This window comes from Boleophthalmus pectinirostris, unplaced genomic scaffold (assembly GCF_026225935.1).
Source record: "Boleophthalmus pectinirostris isolate CB_2022bp ecotype Guang Dong unplaced genomic scaffold, ASM2622593v1 HiC_scaffold_22, whole genome shotgun sequence".
Lineage (NCBI taxonomy): Eukaryota > Metazoa > Chordata > Actinopteri > Gobiiformes > Gobiidae > Boleophthalmus > Boleophthalmus pectinirostris.
The window spans coordinates 15024993-15043907 of NW_026571190.1; the positions used below are offsets into that span (position 1 = coordinate 15024993).

At 37.2% G+C, this 18915-nt stretch overlaps 1 protein-coding gene across 1 annotated transcript in view; it reads right to left on the reverse strand.

Moving 5' to 3' along the window:
- sorcs3a (sortilin related VPS10 domain containing receptor 3a) overlaps positions 1–18915 on the reverse strand; it is a 379316-nt gene that overhangs the window by 41754 nt on the left and 318647 nt on the right. Inside the window, exons 17-18 of the mRNA XM_020926320.2 lie at positions 12058–12171; positions 5385–5556 (exon numbers count right to left, since the gene is read on the reverse strand). Coding sequence (XP_020781979.1) covers positions 5385–5556; positions 12058–12171 — 286 coding nt within the window. The remainder of the gene's footprint in view (positions 1–5384; positions 5557–12057; positions 12172–18915) is intronic.

The following is an 18915-nucleotide window of genomic DNA, read 5'->3' on the forward strand; positions in this document are numbered from 1 at the left end:
GTAAAAACGCATTTGTGTCTTGGAAATTCTTCTCCCGATGTGAGATATATATTTAAAAAAAAACAAATATAAAATCGCCTACAACTTAAATGTGAAACAGGAGCTACTGGCACTGGTGAAAACAACCTGCATAGACTCATAATATCTGCACTACTGTCATATACACAAACACACACAAACACAAACACACACCTTCATCATCGTCATCAACCTGAGAACCCGCGGACCACGTCTCCTTCCGTAGTTACTGCACGGACACCGACGTCTCGTGCGCCGCGTGTGGACCGTGTTTTCTCGCGTAAACTGCGCTTCCTCCTGTGCGCCTCTAAACCAGAACTAACACCAGGACTAAACCAGGACTAACCCAGGACTAAACCAGGACTAAAGCAGGACAGAACCAGGTTTAAACTAGGACTAAACCACGACTAAACCAGAACTAAAGACCTGGTCTAGACCTGGTCTAAACCAGGTCTAAAATCAGGAGTAAACCAGGTCTAAAAATCAGGACTAAACCAGGTCTAAACAACATGACACCTAACAGTAGGTTGAGATAATTTAAGGTGATGTCATATAAGAAATTATTTCTCTATCAATAATATTTTTTAATATGGTGAAGGAAAAGCTTATCTTGTTACTGTCTTTTAACAGACAAAACCTCTTATATTAAGATATCGTGGTCTTTGTTTCTCTACAGCAAACAGTTGCTTATTCATAGAGACTTGGGCTCAGACAATTTGAAGACAACAAACAAGAATTTTCAGGATGTAGTTGCTACATTCATGTCGTTTAAAAAACATGACAATATCAAATAATCCAAAGTAATCAGATTACGTTACTCACTTTAAGTAATTTAATGGATTACGTTACAAACTACATTTTGGGGTGTGTAATCTGTAATCAGTAGGGGATTACATTTTAAAAGTAACCTTCCCAACACTGCTCGTTTCCCGCTATGTGTAGTGATTCATGCAGGTTGGAGTAAGTACAGACCCACCGCTCTGTATTTACTTTACTTACGTTGTCCAACTTTATTTTCTTAATTGGTGAGAGGCTTCATTATTATTGTACAGACATTTAGACAGAAATATTTTAAAATATCCAGGAGGACCTTTGTTGTGATGAGGGACAGGAGGGAATCGGCTCTCAATGGTATTCGCAATTTTACAACCCGGAGGTCAATAGGCTTGTTTCTTTTATCGAGTTATTTTCAATATTACGGTTTAAAATATCCAAAATATAAAAATAACGATCCAGAAGTGTCCCAGATACCACTCAAAAGCACAATAGTATTTGTCATTTCAGGTGTAGTATTTAAACTGCTGATGCTTGTTACCTTTTTATCCAGTGCCGCTCTCTTTGTATGTGTTGTTTGAGCATTGCAATTTCCCCATTAAAGCATGAACTTGTGTCCTTCTCTTTTCTCAAATATGAAGAAAAAAGCTCAATCAAAACACTGCCTCATAACCTTATTACTTTTACTCTGGCGATGGTAAGACTGAGACTATAAAAACTGCATCTATGCGCCATTTGGGAGATTCATGGTTACTATAAGGCACTATATACTCACTGGAGACAAAAATAGAGAAACAGTATGGCACACTGAGCTGTTGTTTCACTTATAAATACATCTGTCATATTTGTTAATGCTTTTGGTTCTTTCAGATCTAAATAAATGTCAGTTTGCAGATGTATACTTTTAGAACAGTATGATATTTACACATAGATTCTGATTGTGCCTCCACAGCAGACTCCATATGCATAAAGCACATTTCTCACAGATTTCATTGTAATTCACGTCTTTGATAAAGCAGTTCTACCGACACTGTTTAGGATGAAAAAACAAACAAACAAATGAGTCACTTCTCCGAGCCAAGAAATGTACATCTGCAGAAAAAATTGTACAATGAGATCATCTTGTATATTAACACTTAACACTAAACACTAAAATAAAAATTAAAAAAACAACCACAAAGTCTGTTCCATTAACACCTTGCTCAATCTCATTATCTTCTGAATGATTAAAAAATACATATTAGAAATTAAATCATTATGATGTAAAAAATAAATACATACATAAATAAAAACTACAGGGATTTACCTCACATGCATATACGTTTTGTTTAACTGCATAAATCTTAAAGGTGCATGGCACAACTTTTTATTTATTTATTTATTTTATTTTTTTTTTTTATGGAGTGTCCCTCACATGTTTGGTCAGATCTGTGCAAAGGCCACCCCACCAACAGGAATATTAGTATTTTTTAAGCACATAAAACACGCACAATTAATTAAATGCTAGATCAATTAGGTTAATGCCATACTGTGGAACTTTACAGATAAGGCTTTAACATACCTATGAAGACAAGCTGGTGACGGAAAGTAAAAAAAAACAACAAACAAAAAAAACCCAAAAAACATTATATCACTATAAATTGCTCCTTTTCTAACAACTCAAACTAGCCAGTCTACCTCACTAGTGTCAAGAGCAGTGGGCCCAGACACAGCCCCTGGGGAACACCCACAGTTACCTTGAGCTGATGGAGAGAAAGCTTCCTGTTGTTAGCGCACAGAGCCTGCAGATAAGATGAATAGACTGTGTTGTTGTGGAAGGACCATGTGGGCACAATGGCCATGAAACCTGACAGGCCCAGAGCAGATTTCTCTAACTGGGGCTCCTCTGAGGTCTGCTGCTGGAAGCTCAGAGCTGTATGTAACAGTGTGTGGGCGACTGGGAGACATGCACCTTTATTAGACTTCACATAGTTTGGACAAAGCTTTAACTCCAATGACTTGAGAGACAGGACAAGGTTTTATCAGTGTTTATTCTCTAACAAACTCAAACAGTTTTAGTTTTGCAGTAAACAACTCATCTCCCTCAGTGCTTACTTATTATTATAATATTTTTCTATTATAATTTTCATTTAAAGTGTTTTTTATCATGTTGTGGATCAGTAAAATGTAAAGGTGCATTGTGTAAATTTTCTGGTGAAGGGTCCGTCAAGCACTTTTCTTCATGGAGACGTTATTGCTTTGTCTGGAATGATTCACAGTATATATTAAACCTTTCTATCTTCATGGAGACCAAACCAGACCAAGTTAAAGTTTGTGGGGAGGCAACACCACTCACAGTCAGAAAGCCTGTTTTTCTAGGTATTTTTGAGCTATAAAACCACTTGTAATTGAATAAATGGAAGGTAGAGCTGCTTTATGTTATACTGTGGAACATTCCAAGCAGAGCAATGGCATATCCATAGAAACAACGCAATTTTGGGTCGGGAAAAGTTATGAGGAACCCAGTCTTGTGACCCTATCTGATTGCATTTTCATCCTGATGAATGGTTTAAGATTTAACAAAATATTACTGAACTTGATTATTAGTAGTAACATATTGTAACTTAGTTTTACTGTCTTAAAAATGTGGAAAATTTAACTACCATGTTTTTCGGACTATAAGTTGCACTTTTTTCATGGTTTGGGTGGTCCTATGAATTATACTCCGGGGCGACTTATATATTAAATTAAAATAAAATAAATTATATATTTTACACTGACACTGAGAGGGCGCTCTCAGCTTGTGTGTCAGTATCTACTACTCCCGTGCCTCTGTGCATGTCTCCTGATGTCCTGATGCAAGTAGTGAAATATGCAGCTGAAAATGGTAAACGAGCAGCAGAAAGAAAGTTTGGAGAGGTTTGGAGTGAACAAGAAACTTGTGAGGGACTGGTGGAAAGTGGGGATGGAGAACACAGCTTCACGGTAACTGGGCAGGTGCGCCATGTAGCTTTCCTGGAAGTCACTGGACAAAGCCTGGGCTTCAGTGACAACCGAAACCATCCTGTTGGGATTCAGAAAGGTCGGAATAATTCTAACGAACTGATGCTGAGTCTGACGACAGCTACGCAGAAGAGGAAGCGACACTCCGTTTACCTCCGGAGGTCGCGGAATTGCTCAGAAGTGACACCGAGAATGAAGAATTCAATGGATTTAGTGATTTGAAGTGAGATGGAGAGTTTGGTAAACTTGTTCTGTTCTGTTGTTTATACTATAGTTATCTGAATAACTGTTCATATGTTACGTTAACAGCCTGTTGTTCTCTATTCTGTTGTTAAAGTGCGACTTATATATGTTTTTTTCTTCTTCATTAAGCATTTTTTGGCTGGTGTGACTTATACTCTCGAGCGACTTATAGTCTAAAAAATACAACTAGCATGCTAACAGTATATGCTAACCACCTGTTTCACAGACAAAACAAATGCATTATAATTCACTGTAAGGAGAACACAGCAGTCTCATTTTGACCTTAACATCTGATTTTACAACATATCTATACATAGCCCCATAAATGTACGGAAGGTCACATCTTACTTCACGCTTTAACCCATTTGTCCTAATTCACTCTGGGACATTGTTGCTCTTTATAAAATCACAGAAACTGAAAAGCGTTTGTGCAATGTAATCTTTCTCCTAAATGTCTTCAAGGTGAACTTTTTCCCAGCGGCACAGCTACACTAAGCAGAAAGAGGCTGTTATTTAAGTGAAGCAGTCAGCAATACTACCTTTTTCCTCATTCAAGTTAGTGGAGTCAGGCTACAGCTGAATAAACTGTGTAGTAGTGGAGATTTCAAATTTGAAATGGATTTGTGTGCATATTATGAGTATTTGAGAGAGCTTATTTGTAACAACCCAGAGAAAGACCTTACACCTGCAGTTATTTGGAGTGTTAAATTCAATAGGTACAGTTTAAAATAGGAAAAAAAAAAGCTTAATACAATGTGCTTGCCTATGTTTTTACTTTTCTTTTGCTATTCACATGTTTGATGTTGAGATTTTGTAGCTGCATACACGTTTCATAAATAATAGATGCAAATTTCACCAGTGTAAGATGGATAAAGTTGTAGGTTCTCTCTTTCTGGCCAGCTATAACCACTATAGTACCATAATGATTATATTCTAAAATATATCAAAGTGCCATATTACTATAAAGTTCATTAAATATATATGTAGAGAAAGGGTACTGTAAGTTTTTAGGTCGATGGTCTGTTCCGCAAAATGGCAGAAAGCACTCACCATGGAGACAATTCTAAAAAAGTATTTTTAGACAATTAGACCCATACTAATGTAATAAATGAAAGATAGATATCATATTGTGGAACATTATACAAAGCAATAATATCATGAGGCAAGCAGGTGACGGACCCTCTACCAAAAAACATATAGCCTGGCATCAAAAATATCTCTTGTGCATTTTTTTTTTTTTTTTTTTTTTGCAATCAGATTATTTTGGTGATGAAACAAAGGAGCTCACTGGTCAAGTGTTGTGAAGCGTGTATTCATGATCTCGTAGTTCATACAATATCAAATGCAATGTAATGTACTGCTGTTACCTCGTCCAGGTGGACCACAAAGGTGACGTTGGTCCCCAGGTGAGCAGTCAGTTTTCCGTCTCGGGTGCTGAGCTGGAGTCCTTTGGGTGGCCTGTTCGGACACTGTTGTTTTCGGGCCGTGTACATTTCTTTAACTCCTTTTGTGCAGTTGTTCAGCACCACTTTACGATACCTGGAAAGGCACACAAAAAATAAATAAATAAAATAAATAAACAACAACACATATAGTTAATTTATCAAATGTATTTTCAAAATATTATTTAATCTAAAATGTTAATCAACACAATGCAGCCATCTTCTCCGAGTCACGTTCTTCATAAATGTCTGTAATCATCCAGCAATGACAAGAGTTGGAATAAAAATTAAACACATTTTATTGCATGTAGTCTTTGTTTAAGTTGATACAAATTTATTTAATTATGTTTTAGTGTTTTGACATTTTCCAAATTGGGGTGGCGTAAAAGGTAATGATTGACAAAGCCATTCAAAATGAAAGAAATTATAATACATACCAGATGCATAATTGCTTTAACGTGAATCTCAGATATTTACAGTAATTACACACCAGTGCCCTCTGCCTTCATTTACTGTGGCTATGTTTCTATGCACACCAAAAATCTAAACATTATCTGATTGGATTCATCAGATTATTGAAATGTCATGTAAACAGGAGAATTCATCAACTGTGCAAAAAGTTTGAAACTAATGTGGCAAAGAATAATAAATGGGAAAATCGATTGAAAGAATAGTTGTATTATATCTTTCAAATACAAAAATTACTCTAAAATCCACTGCATAACTGATATAAGCCTTTTGGATCATGTAAACACACACACAAAATCACATGTAATTATTATGCAGATCATTTGATTTGTAATGTAAAAGTGAATGTATTCAAAGTATTCCATAAAGGGATGCAGCGATATAATACCTGTTGCTGGATCAGATATCAGTTCCAAGATATCAGTACGGTCAGTATCTCATAAGATGATTTACTGGCCAATGTTCATCACAAACACCTCCTAATATTGAACTTTTTTCTTTTTTTTTTTTTTTTCCCAAAGCTGTAGAGTTACTTTGAATGATAAATAACATTTACAAACACATATGGCATTTTTTTAACCTTATGTCATTTGTGTTAAAAGGATGTTTTCAGTCTCTGCCGTAGTATTGCTTGCTGTTGGGTATTGGCACATAGCCTGATTCATCAGCCGGTTTCACTTCGTTTCACTTTGTAGAAACTGTCTGACCTCGCAGCATTAGAATTTGTTTGCTCGATGGTAGGTGAGTACTTTTTATCATTTTACCAATCGCTGCTATTTGGTCGTGAAATATGTAATGCACCACTAACAGGGCTAACTGGTATATTAAGCTTTTCCCATATCCCATAGGAAGAAGGGCAATAACGTCTTTCCCCTTGATAAAATTCACCAAACATTCTCTTTATTCTGGCTTTAAATCCTCGATCTCAGGAATCGTTGACAACACTGAATATATGACTCTTCGCTGACTGGCTGGTGCCCGAACTCGCACTTCCGGGTTTTTTGCGAACGGTTTATTGTATTTTGATTCCTGGCCTAGTTGCTGGAGAGAAATGAAATTGAGTGGAGGCACTAGGTGGCACCAGCCTGGCTAATTGGCAGATACTTAATGCTAAAGTATCGACAGTGGTATCAGAACAAGAAAGCTGGATTGGTGCATCCCTAATTCCAAAGGTAAAAAGTGCATAAGCTAAGAGAAATGAAGTCCATAAAATAATCTGTGGAGTTGTTTGGGCGGTTTGAACAGTCTGACAGAAGACAGAACAGCACCATGAGCTGTGTCAGAGGCTCAGACACTTCCTAAAACATAATCACAAATAAAACGCTCACAGTGAGATTTAAGTCCACCAGGTGTCTATCCCCCAAGGAGCCAGGAATCAACACAGACCTGCCTCTCATTCCCCTGGGGACTCACACTGATGCCGCCACACTGGATATTAGCACAACACGACCTGGAGGCATGCTATTTTTTACAAGTTTAATTTTAGAATATATTATACAGTCGATATTCATGGGTTTCTGGCATGAGGATTCTTTTCTGTTTTGAGGGATTTGGTATGGCAACAGTTTTCCTTTGTGAGAGCCAGTGTTGGGAGTAATGTATTATAAAAGTAATGTATTACAGTAATGCGTTGATTTTTGCTGTAACGCAGTAATGTAAGGCATTACAGGGGGAAAAATTGTAATATTTTACTCGGTACAAATGTGAGTAATGCGCGTTACAATGCTTTTTTTAACCTGGATTGAAGTGGTGGGTTTTTCTTCATAGAAATTCGCTAAAATCACCGTGAAATCAGCAGCGGTGAAACGCCGGAGACGCGGCTGGATAAACCTTCAGTTAACCGCGGCAAAGGACCGACCCAGAAAGGACCGACCCAGAACTCTACGCTGTTTAGACCTGGTTTAGACCTGGGTCCACTTCTGGTTTAGACCTGGTTTACCGTCGTTCCCTCGCTCTAACGCGATTCACTTTTCGCGGTCTCGCTGTTTCGCTGATTTTTAGAATTATTTTTTTGTGCAATTTTGCATGCCTTTTGTTTTTTAGTGTATGAACACGTATTGCGTTCCTCCCGCTGTGTCCTGATCGGCTAAGGGACTCCTGTCTCCTGTACAGTACAGAATATGTTCAGCTGCCAAATTTAAATAAATGTTCAATCTGTATCAGTGTGCTTCTGAAGTGCTGTATGTCTGCAAGTTTTCTCTCCGACAAAATCCACAACGTCGACGAAATGTTCTGCACCGACAAAGTCTCCTGCGCTCACACCCAAAAGACAGAGGACGATGCAAACCATCGCACAAAACGTTGGACTTCTGGACACGTTGAAGGAAGGTAGAAGTTACGCGCTGTAGCAGAGTTTTGCACCGGGTCTTGTACCCGCAAATATTTGCTGAAATCAGGACCGTGAGCCTGAGCAGCAGGGTCCATAAAGAGCGATCGGGCGACAGCCGCTCTTACCTCCGTGAGGTGCGGAGCAAAGCTGGTCCTTTCTCCTGCGGTCACCTTCGAGCCCGTCCTCACAGTGAGTCCTGTTTTAGTCCTAGTTCAGTTCTGGTTTAGTCCTCCTCTTCAGTCCTGGAATCAGTCTGAGGTTAGTCCTGTTATAGTCCTGGTTTTGTCCTGGTTCAGCTCTGGTTTAGTCCTGGTCTAGACCTTGTTTAGTCCTGGTTCAGTGCATATACGGCTCAAAAGTTCAGCTTTTTCGCAGTTATTTTGGTGAGAGTAACTTAAAGTAATGCAATAGTAATGTAATGCCTTACATTTTAAATGCAGTAATATTGTAATGTAACGAATTACTTTGAAATGACAGTAATAAGTAATAAATAACACATTACAGTTTTAAAGTAACTTGCCCAACAGTGGTGAGAGCAATAATGTAATTCAAATCAAAATATTATTTATTCTGAAGGGGGAGAGGTTCTAACAAATGTTGGGTTCCAGTGACCCTCTGGTGGTGCGTTCGTTTATCCATCCAACTCGGAGGTCTGGAGACATTGCCCCCTTTTCCTCGGAACAACTCAGAGGAGACCGAACAGTTTTTCGAAATAGAATCCAAGATGGTTGTGCCCACTTTCACTTGCAGTATGAACTGTTTTCATTGTGTTTGGACGCTTTGGTGGTTTAAATGACAATTTCCGTCACTCGTATTACTGCCTATGGGTTTGGTATGGTCGTGTTGCCCTTGTTTTTAGCCCATTTCCTGCTAGCTAATGTGCCAAAAATGACCTACTGTCACACAACACCTACACTTTCACTTCACCAATATACTGAATTATACTGAATTCTTCCTCGAGGTTGTGTAGTTGAAACACATACGTATTTTGGAGCGCCTGGTACTCAGCAACGCTAAAGCAACAACAGCTTTTCGGTAAGTGTTCATGTTTTTCTCTAAGTCGGACACACAAAACAAAATAAAATGGCTGAAGCATGGACATGTCATATCCGAGATCCAAGTGGGAGACGGATGGATAAACAAACGCGGCGTGAGGTCAGAACTTGGATCTCGGAATGCCCAAAATTGGATGCCCATTTGAGTTGTCAAGTTGGAAAAAACAATCAATACTAGAGTAAACATTCAATAAAGTAGTACGTACTGGCAAAGTACTCAAATCAGCCAAAATGAGGATCCAATTAAGTTCATTTAGTAACCTGGACACTGTTTCTACACTAACAGTTAGCAAAGCAACATTTGAGAGTGAATTTTGGCTTTTGTTACTAACATTAGTCAAGTAGAAATTCTGAGATCACAGTGCATTCCAGTGCACATTCATGTACACGTCAGACCTCTGACCTGATGACAACTGGAACGCACCAAAACCTCTTTACCTAAAACCCATGAACTGCTTAAATTGCTTAAAAATATTTCATAAGCACATGAATTCGTGCTTATGAAATATACATTACAAAAAACATTAGTTGATGTTACTTGACTTTTTTTGTTTTTTATCTTGATGAAACAACACTTTTAGTTAAAGTATTTTGATTATTTAAGACATATATATATATGTATATATAATTATATTATGTTTTGAGTAAGGACATTTCACTTTCATATTGTTTGGCCCAAGTGAATGAATATGTATTTCTCCATATTCATCCTTGAGACACACTTTGATGGTTTTCTGTTCTAAGAACTTCATAGTTTCCTGCATTGACTAGCACACTTTAAAGCAAATGAGTGAAAAATACATGAAATCATATTGAAGTATTCAGTTTACAATAACTGCACACTATAAACTTAATTAAGCATTATGAAATATTCAATTCAAATTTACAGGCACAATTATAAATACTGACTTTTAATACCCAGTTCTCATCTCCAGACTATTTTCTGAGAAGCCAAAGTTGCATAAAACTGTTTATTGGCTTGGAAAATAAATTAAACTATACTTTACAAGACCTTAAGGAAACTCAGTACTTTTTCTGCTACCTAAGTTGAACTTTGCCAGTAAATGAAAAGGCTTCTCCTAATTACTAAGACATTAAAATATACTAGGAGATGACTTTGATTATGTCCTTATAAGGTAATGCACACTTCAGTGACTGTATCTCTCTGTAATTTAACCATTAGTGTTCAAGTATTCAGTTTAAGTGCACTAGATGGATCAAGTGTGTCATTAAGGAAGGAGATAAGATCAGTTAATTTTAAATATGAAGAATAGGTAAAAGATGTTATCATTGAATGTTAAAATACAGACAAATTGTAGTTCTGGACCAACTGAAGCAGAGTTCACTTTGGGCCAATCACTTGAAGAACAGTAGCTTTTGGACTGTGGACAGTTCAATTGGATTTCCTAAAGCCGCTACATAAAATATTGACTGACAGAAATTATCCTCACTCAATTGCTTGCGAGGAGCAGAGAAAAGCTGGTGAAGACTAGCAGAACAGAGGAGGGCTCAGGACTCTGAAAAGTGCAGGCATTTTGTCTCAGATAAATTTGTGTTGAATGCCCAGTTTTTGCAGTAAAAGTCGATGAATGCGAACATCACTGATGCTGCTCGTTGTTAGCGCTGACCTTACAGATATTGGTGAAGAGTAGAGACAAATTGACTATAAGTTTTTGTAAGGCAAAACAAAAATCCAAAATAATGTAGCTGCATTATTTTAACACATCGATCTCAAACGCCATTATATCATGACTTTTAAAAGAAACTAAAAGGCAGCAACAATGACAATGTGGCTGGAGCACTTGAAAAGCTCAATATCAAAATCCTCATTTTGAAAAATCGCCAAAAAGTGTTTTGTTTTGTTACCATCTTGTACAGATGCTAACAATGGCAGCATTTTATCAAGAAGGGATTATATTTTGATAGCAGTGAAACAGATTTTGCTTTTGAAAATATTACTATACGAAGAGTAAACAACAAGCCAATTACTTTTTAAAATGACACTAATCTGTTTTTCAGATTTTGCTCAGAATGACGCATACTGATATTGTCTCTATAAGCCAGACACTTCACCCACCTTGCCTAGTGTGAGTGAGTGAAGGTGGTTCAATTGGTGGATTGACAGCAGGTACAGAGTGAATGAAGTCTGAAACCTAATGTTTGGCCAGTGTTTTTAGTTTTTTTTTTCTCCCCATTGTTAGCATCTACATCTACAAAATGGTCTATACTAGTGTTTTAAAGCTTTGGTACATGCACATGTGACGTCATCCATAGAGTCCAGCTCCAGTCAAATGAAGCTCACAAGGTTAGCAGTTAGAGGAGCCATATTAGGAATAGGATTTGGACAATGACAAGACTCACTGCAGCAGTTAGAGAGAGAGAGGAGTCAATTTTCCAATGTAAGTCAAAGGGAGTCAGAAGTGCCCAAATGCTAACTTACTATTTATAATGAGTTAGTTTTGTCTTAATTTTGTCTTGAATTGGGACATTTTATGCTGTTTAAGATGTGATTTAATTCCAGTATAATTTTGATCAAGTTCTGACGGTACCTTGTAAACCAAAACCCTTTTTTCTACAACATACAACAATGCCCACATGACATAAACATTGAACATCATTCCATAATTTCAAACTTTTTTAGACAAACGAAAATGTCACCTGGCCAAGTTTTGAACGTACAGCCTTTTACTCTTTAATCTCCCGTATAGAAAAAAGCACCACACTCACGTTTTTGGCGTGTCCTTACCCAGTGCTGTTGAGGTAGTTCTGTCCGTGGCTGCAGCTGCCAGACACGGTGGAGGGATTGAACCAGAAGGCAGGTCTGCAGTTTCCGTCTCCTCTGCGCTCGTACCCATAATCACTATCACACACAAACACAGGAGCACAGATCCGTATCAGAGCTCGGGATAAGGCACATATTGTCAGAGGGTCTTATCGTAGCTGGGCACTGTGCAGAGGCGCTGTCCTGGGCCTGTCTGTACTATCAGCCATCATTATTATGTATCGATTAAGAACACTGCTGACACATGCTCCACTGTGGATATGAGAGTACACACAAAACAGCAGAGGGAGGGGGAGAATGGATATGTGTCTAGTACAAGGCAGTGTTGGGAAGTAACTAAAAATAGCTCTTTTAATTAATTACTGTTACACTACTAATGTGATTTCTCTGTGATTGGATGGTGTACTGGAATATGTTATTACATTTTACAGGTTATGCAAAATGGACTCTTGTGAGCTTTAAACCATGTTAGAATGTTTTTACCTGCTCAAAAACATACCCGGAGTTGTGTTTTGTTTCATTCTCACATGTTTAAATAATTCTGCATTATTAATCTGTCTACATCTCCAAACCTGTCATGAAGCTGGTGAGAAAGCACAAACTGAAATTGCCAAAATGTTTCTGTGGAATTAAAAACATAGTGGAGCACTTCTTATATCACCACATGACATCAAAAGGTGGAACAGTGTGCCTGTTTGAGAGAGAACTCAGACATAATATACAGGATTTGTGTGTTTGTCCAAATTAAACAAAACACAACTACAGGTATGCTTTTCATGAGGAAACAACATTGTAACAAATAGTGGCAATCCTACACAGATCAGCAAACTGGGAGAGACCCCCTCCTAGCAGAAAATGAGGACCGGGGGCTGATATCGGATGCCCCATCAGTCCCCACTAAGACAACCCCTGATAACAAAGATTTAGTACAGGTTCAGTAATTACCGTATTTTCCGCACTATAGAGCGCTCTGGTTTATAAGGCGCACTGTCATAGAATGGTCTATTTTTGAACTTTTTTTCCCCACAAATAAACCACACTGGACTTTAAACTAAACACAACAGTTGGATAGGTCAGTTGGACTTTGTTTGGCGCGTTCACAGTGACTCTTGGCTTTGTTAAATTGTAGCGTGTAGGGAGGGTGCTGTCTGGGACCGCTGGATTGTTGGTGTGTTCACGGTGACTCAGTTGTTCAGTTGTGGCTAGAAGTGGCACATTGCACTCGCTTTTTCGGTTCGTTCCTCCGTTTCATTCCTCGTCCGCGTGGAGGGATGAGTGTGGCTGCGGGTGTTTGTCGCTGCGCGGTCGCTGTCTGCTCTGTGTGTGTTTGCGTGCGCTGCAGGTGGTGTGGCTTTGTAGTTTACTGAAGTTGTGCTGGCACACCCAAGTGGATTTGTGTATAGGGCGCTCTGGATTGTGAAAAAAGACAAGACTAATTCTTATTCCAGCTACGGTTGCTAAACAGCTATATTTGCACATATCAGAGTTTGTCTCCCTAATGCCATCAACAAAGAAAAATCATACAACAGTTGATACTTCGCAGTGGCATCACACTGGTGGAATGTTCAGTATACCATGCTGACACGATGTAAAGTTTTAAGATTGTTTGTAAACACAACACATTTTTAGGAGCCTGTGATCAATATGAGAGTCCATAATCCTGTTGAGATGTTTGATTTTCAACAAAAAAGGTGAGGGTGACTAACTGAAAAACTAATGCGAGCTATCTTGTGACTCTAATTTAATTAATTAAAGAGATTTATTTAAGAACACAAATCATCTCATCTGTTATAGTTTCAATTAAATCAGCTCTTTCTTGTCAGATTGTGTTAAAACAAAACTCAGATTAAAGTCTAACTTGAGTCACAGAGCTTCAGATTGAGCAGTGCCTCCAGTTAACATCACACCCCCAGAGAACGTTGATGACTTCAGCTGCAAAGTGTCACTAACATAAAAACATAACAAGACACTGGGTACTTTCAAACTTCTACTATACTATTTTTACTTTGACATACCCATACCCTGACCACACCATATTTCTCTATTCTGTCATCATAACTTGGACTCTCCCACAAAGCAATCAGTGGATAATTTACATCCCACAAAGCAAGGTAAGCACATGTCTGGTCTTATAACTCCCCAGACAGTGATTTATCAATGAATTACCGGAGCAGAACAAATAAACAGCTGACGGGCTATGGCTGGGGCTGCTCCTCGGACGTGCTCTGTGTGAACAGACAGCTGTGAACTTTTCATTAACAAGCGTCATTGTGGCATAGAGGCCAATCTGTCTATCGCCATGGGAACCTGTGGGGTACTTCTATGAAACTACACAAAGATCAGAGGCTGTGGTAATGCTGCAGGGCCCCACGTTCTGTGCTGTGTGGTACCAGGGTTCATTGAGGTAGGACTTACTTATACTCAGACAAACTTCACTGATCCAAAAAAATAAAAATCAATTGGACCCAGTAGGTCTCACATTACTTTTTTATGTTATTTATTATTATATATATAAATTATATATTATGTATTTACATAGTATAATAACAAATAGCAAAAACATAAATGTAAAAAAAAAAAAAAGTATAAATAATACATTCAAAATAAGTAGCAAAAATAACAACAGACTGGTGTAAAATAATGCATAATTATAGAAATGAATATGTACAAGTAAAAATAAATTATAGAAATCAAGATGAAGTTGTGGTTGACATGACATAAGGTTACCTGTTGTTGTACAGTTGTAGGGAGTATTATCTGTTACGTACATGTGAGTTGGTGTACAGTCAATTGGTGTAGAGCAGGCATGTCCAATCTATGGCCCGGGGGCCAAATGCGGCCCTCAGACAAATTTTTCCTGACCCTCAAAGTTCCAGGCGACTTGGCCCAAATTACCTTGCATCAATTAAAAATATTTTTTTACTGCAAGTTTTTTGAATATCTACCTTGATAAAGCTCATGAGCTCCTCTGCCTCTCTATTGTCTTTTCGTGTTTATGTTTTTTTGTTTTGTTTTGTTTTTTCTGTGGACCTTGAGTCTGGAAATAATAATGATTGATGATGATGACAATGATGAGGCAAAACATTATTAAAAACACAGATTATCTTTCCATCGTGGCACAAGTTGCGTTTGTTTATTAGTTTACATATTTGTTCTTGAAGTTGATGTGTGTTGAACTTTATTAGTCAATTAAAATAAGGAAATTGTGTTTTCCCTCAGAGTATATTTATAAAAGCTGTACATAGTGACAATTTTCACAGAGACATAATATTAAAATTCTGAACGCTTGCTCAGGGCTAATCAGCTCTAATGACCACAACACCTATAGTTTATTTAAAGTGTGCTTCTGAAACTATGGAAACTGCAAAGTTATTAAAACATTTACTGAAATTTGCATATTAAATGGCCTTTTTGGACTTAAAACTAATGTGTTGTGAATATTAGCTGCAGTGTAGCTCACTTCAAACTCTTCATATCTGAATTTTTCGTAAAGTCTATGGGAAAAATGTATGGAGAATTTACGAACTGGAGCAGAATTCAGAATGGGAAGGACTGTTGAGCTCCATAACAAAGTATCAATTGCAAACTTGGAAGAAAAAGTCGTTTTAGGATTCCCTGATTTACTTTTATGTGATAAACTTTGTGCAAGAGCTAAGAACTGAAAAAACAGATTTACATCCACTTCCACCGTTCAGATTGACGGGTAATGCAGTCAGGATTGGAGCAAAGTCTTATAAAAATGACATACATGGGATTGGTAATAGTAAAGATGTTGTCTGGATATATGTGCAAATGTTAGTTAAGGTGGAATGGACAGGTTCATTTATATATATATATATTTTTTATAATTGCTAGTTATTTAGTATTGACGTATAAGATTAAATGATGTGCTCTCGATATGGGAAGAAATGTATTGACGTTATCATAAGCAGCTAATTAATTATTAACTGGCTGTGATGAGAAGCATGACCGATGGCAGAGCAAGTGAACAAAATTGATTTGCTGGTTTATAGATAATTAGACCGCTGGTGGCTCCTGTCAACGGGGGGGAGCTGTTAAATAAAGAGATCATCTCTGAACGGAATTTGATTGGAGAAAATCACAAGTAACGGTGCACGATAAATAGAGAGGTAAATACAAAACTATTGTTATTGGTAAAACAGCATTATATTGAGGAAAAATGGCATGACTTATACATAAAATTAAATAAATAATAAAATAAATAATTAATTAAATAAATAAAATAAAATAAAAATAATAAAATAAGATAAAATAAAATAAAATAAACAGGAGCCTGATTATTCATATAGATATTAAAATATTGACCATCCAAACAGTGTCTGGACAGGATGGATTCAAATTTATCAACTTATTATTCACAAATACAAAGGAAATTTAGCATGTTAAAAAGAGACATGTATGACATATTTAGGAACTACTAGTATATGGGAATGTGGTGTTAAACTGGTGATTTGGTGGTTTATAGCTTGTGAATAGAGTTCATATTGCCAGACGGGGCAAGAGTTTTCCTTAATAATTTCCCTAAATGGTATTTTTGTAAAAATATCCAAAAATAAAATTGACTGATGTTGAACTTTTAGCATTTATATCAGTAAATAGGTGCTTGACTTGACAAAATATGCATATTAGGTGCTTTTCCACTCTTAAAACTTGTCTAAAAAGGATTGCCACAGTCTATAATTATTCACATTCCTAGTATCCTAATTATTCACAACTTTCTGGGTGGAGTACTACTATTTCCAACAACTAGAATGTTAACACTCTATTCCAAGCGGCCTCATTGCCCCTCATATATGTACTGGGGGGAAAAAAAAGTACTTTATGAAATTGAAAAATGAAACTTTTAAGGCCCTACATTATGCAGAATTGACTCTTGTGAGATTTAAGACATGTTATAATGCTGTTACCTCATTAAAAACATACCCTGAGTTGTATTTCGTTCCATTGATGCATGTTTGAGTAACCCTTTATTATTAATCTGCCTACATCTCTAAAGCTCAAAATGCTCTGTTCCACTTTATGATGTCATGTAGCGGCAGTTTTCAAGTTAGCAGCTACATTTTACATTTTGCTTAATAGAGATTGGCAAATTCAGGGCTAAAATCATCCAAACGATTCTAGTGAAGGTATGTGGAGTTTAAAAACACAGTGGAGCATTTTTTGACATCAGAAAGTGGAACAAAGTGTTTCATGGGATTGTTGGGTTTGTGTCTTAAACATGTGTGACTGAAACAAAACACAACTCCAGGTATGTTTGTGATGAGAAGATATTATAACAGATCAAAAAATCATGTAATATGGGCCCTTTAAGAATAGTCTTTTTATCTTCCCTTCGTTTCCATTATTATAAATCTATACTTTTTACTTGATGTTGATGAAATCTGAAACCAAGCAGCAACTTTGAATTAACATAATGCATTTTTATATATTGATATTGGCAAGATAATTACAAAAAGTGACTGTAATTTTGTGCTATTACTACTTCTGACGTACGGTACATTGGATGTGTCTTGCAAGGCTTTTTTCATTTCATCATCTGCTCAGTTCACAACAACGTAAACATCTATCAGGCGTTTTTTCCCCCCGCATCTCCACTCAGCGGGTTCTGTAACAACTGCGGTGAAAAACCTATTAAGAGAAAAATCCATATCTGAGCACAGTGGTTTGAAGAGTGGCACTTTGTAACTTCAAAACATTAGGATTATTGCTTTGTTTGTTGTGGTCCTGACTTAAACAACAGTCATTTCAGCTGCTGTTTTGAGGGACCATATGTCTCAATGTTATGGGGAGTTTTCAGACTTTGTCCAAAGTTCCTTATAAATTACATTTTAATATTGCAAGTAAATCAAATGTAAACTAGAGATCTAAACTGATACTTTACGGTTGATGTCACCAACAGTCTCTAGAGGTGTGAAGCTAATTGTAAACACTGCTCTGTCTGAAGCTGTTACTCAAATCAGACTTTAATCTGAGTTTTGTTTTAACACAATCTGACCGGAAAGACCTGGTTTAGCTGGAACAACAACAGGCGAGCTGCTTTTTATACATCTCTCACACTAGTATTAGTCTACAGTTTTTCAATTAGTCACTTTTTGTCAAAAATCTAACCTCTAACCAGGACCATGAGCACTCGTATTGATCGCAGACTCCTGAAAATGTGCTATTTAAGAAAATTGTATATTTTTGCTTTACTTTTCAGACCATCTTAAACTTTTTAGGCAATGTTTACTAATGTGTGCACCCCTACAAAGTATGAAACGTAATGAAAATCCACCCAGGTTAATCTTCCATAAAAAGCCTGCTCTTCCATAAAAGACATTTCTCAACTTATCATTGCATTTGCTTTTGATAACTACAGTACATCCACTTCTAATGTAGACTTGGTTTGTTCCTGTTCTAATCCTGGTTTGGTCATAGTTTAGTTCTCGGTATAATCCAAAATTTCTTCCAGTTTAGTTAAAATTGAATGTGAAGTGGTGTATGTGCAAGTATGAGCAACTATTGTGAATCTGTCCCTTTCTAAAAGCATATTAGGGGATGTTTATATAAATAAAACTATGACAAATACAAATCTGTAGAAAAATCTGCCATATTTCTCCATTAGATTCGATTTTACACTATTCTAAGGACAGGACATCTGGGGAGAACTCAATAGATGCACTTAAATACATTCTTTTCACAATGCCAAAGACGCCACAGAAGAAGCATATTCACATTTGTGCTTTCTGGTGTGTGCTTGGCAGCGGTGAAGGATAAACAGTGACTTAATGAAGAGCTCCTGAAGAGGACAATACTAAGAAA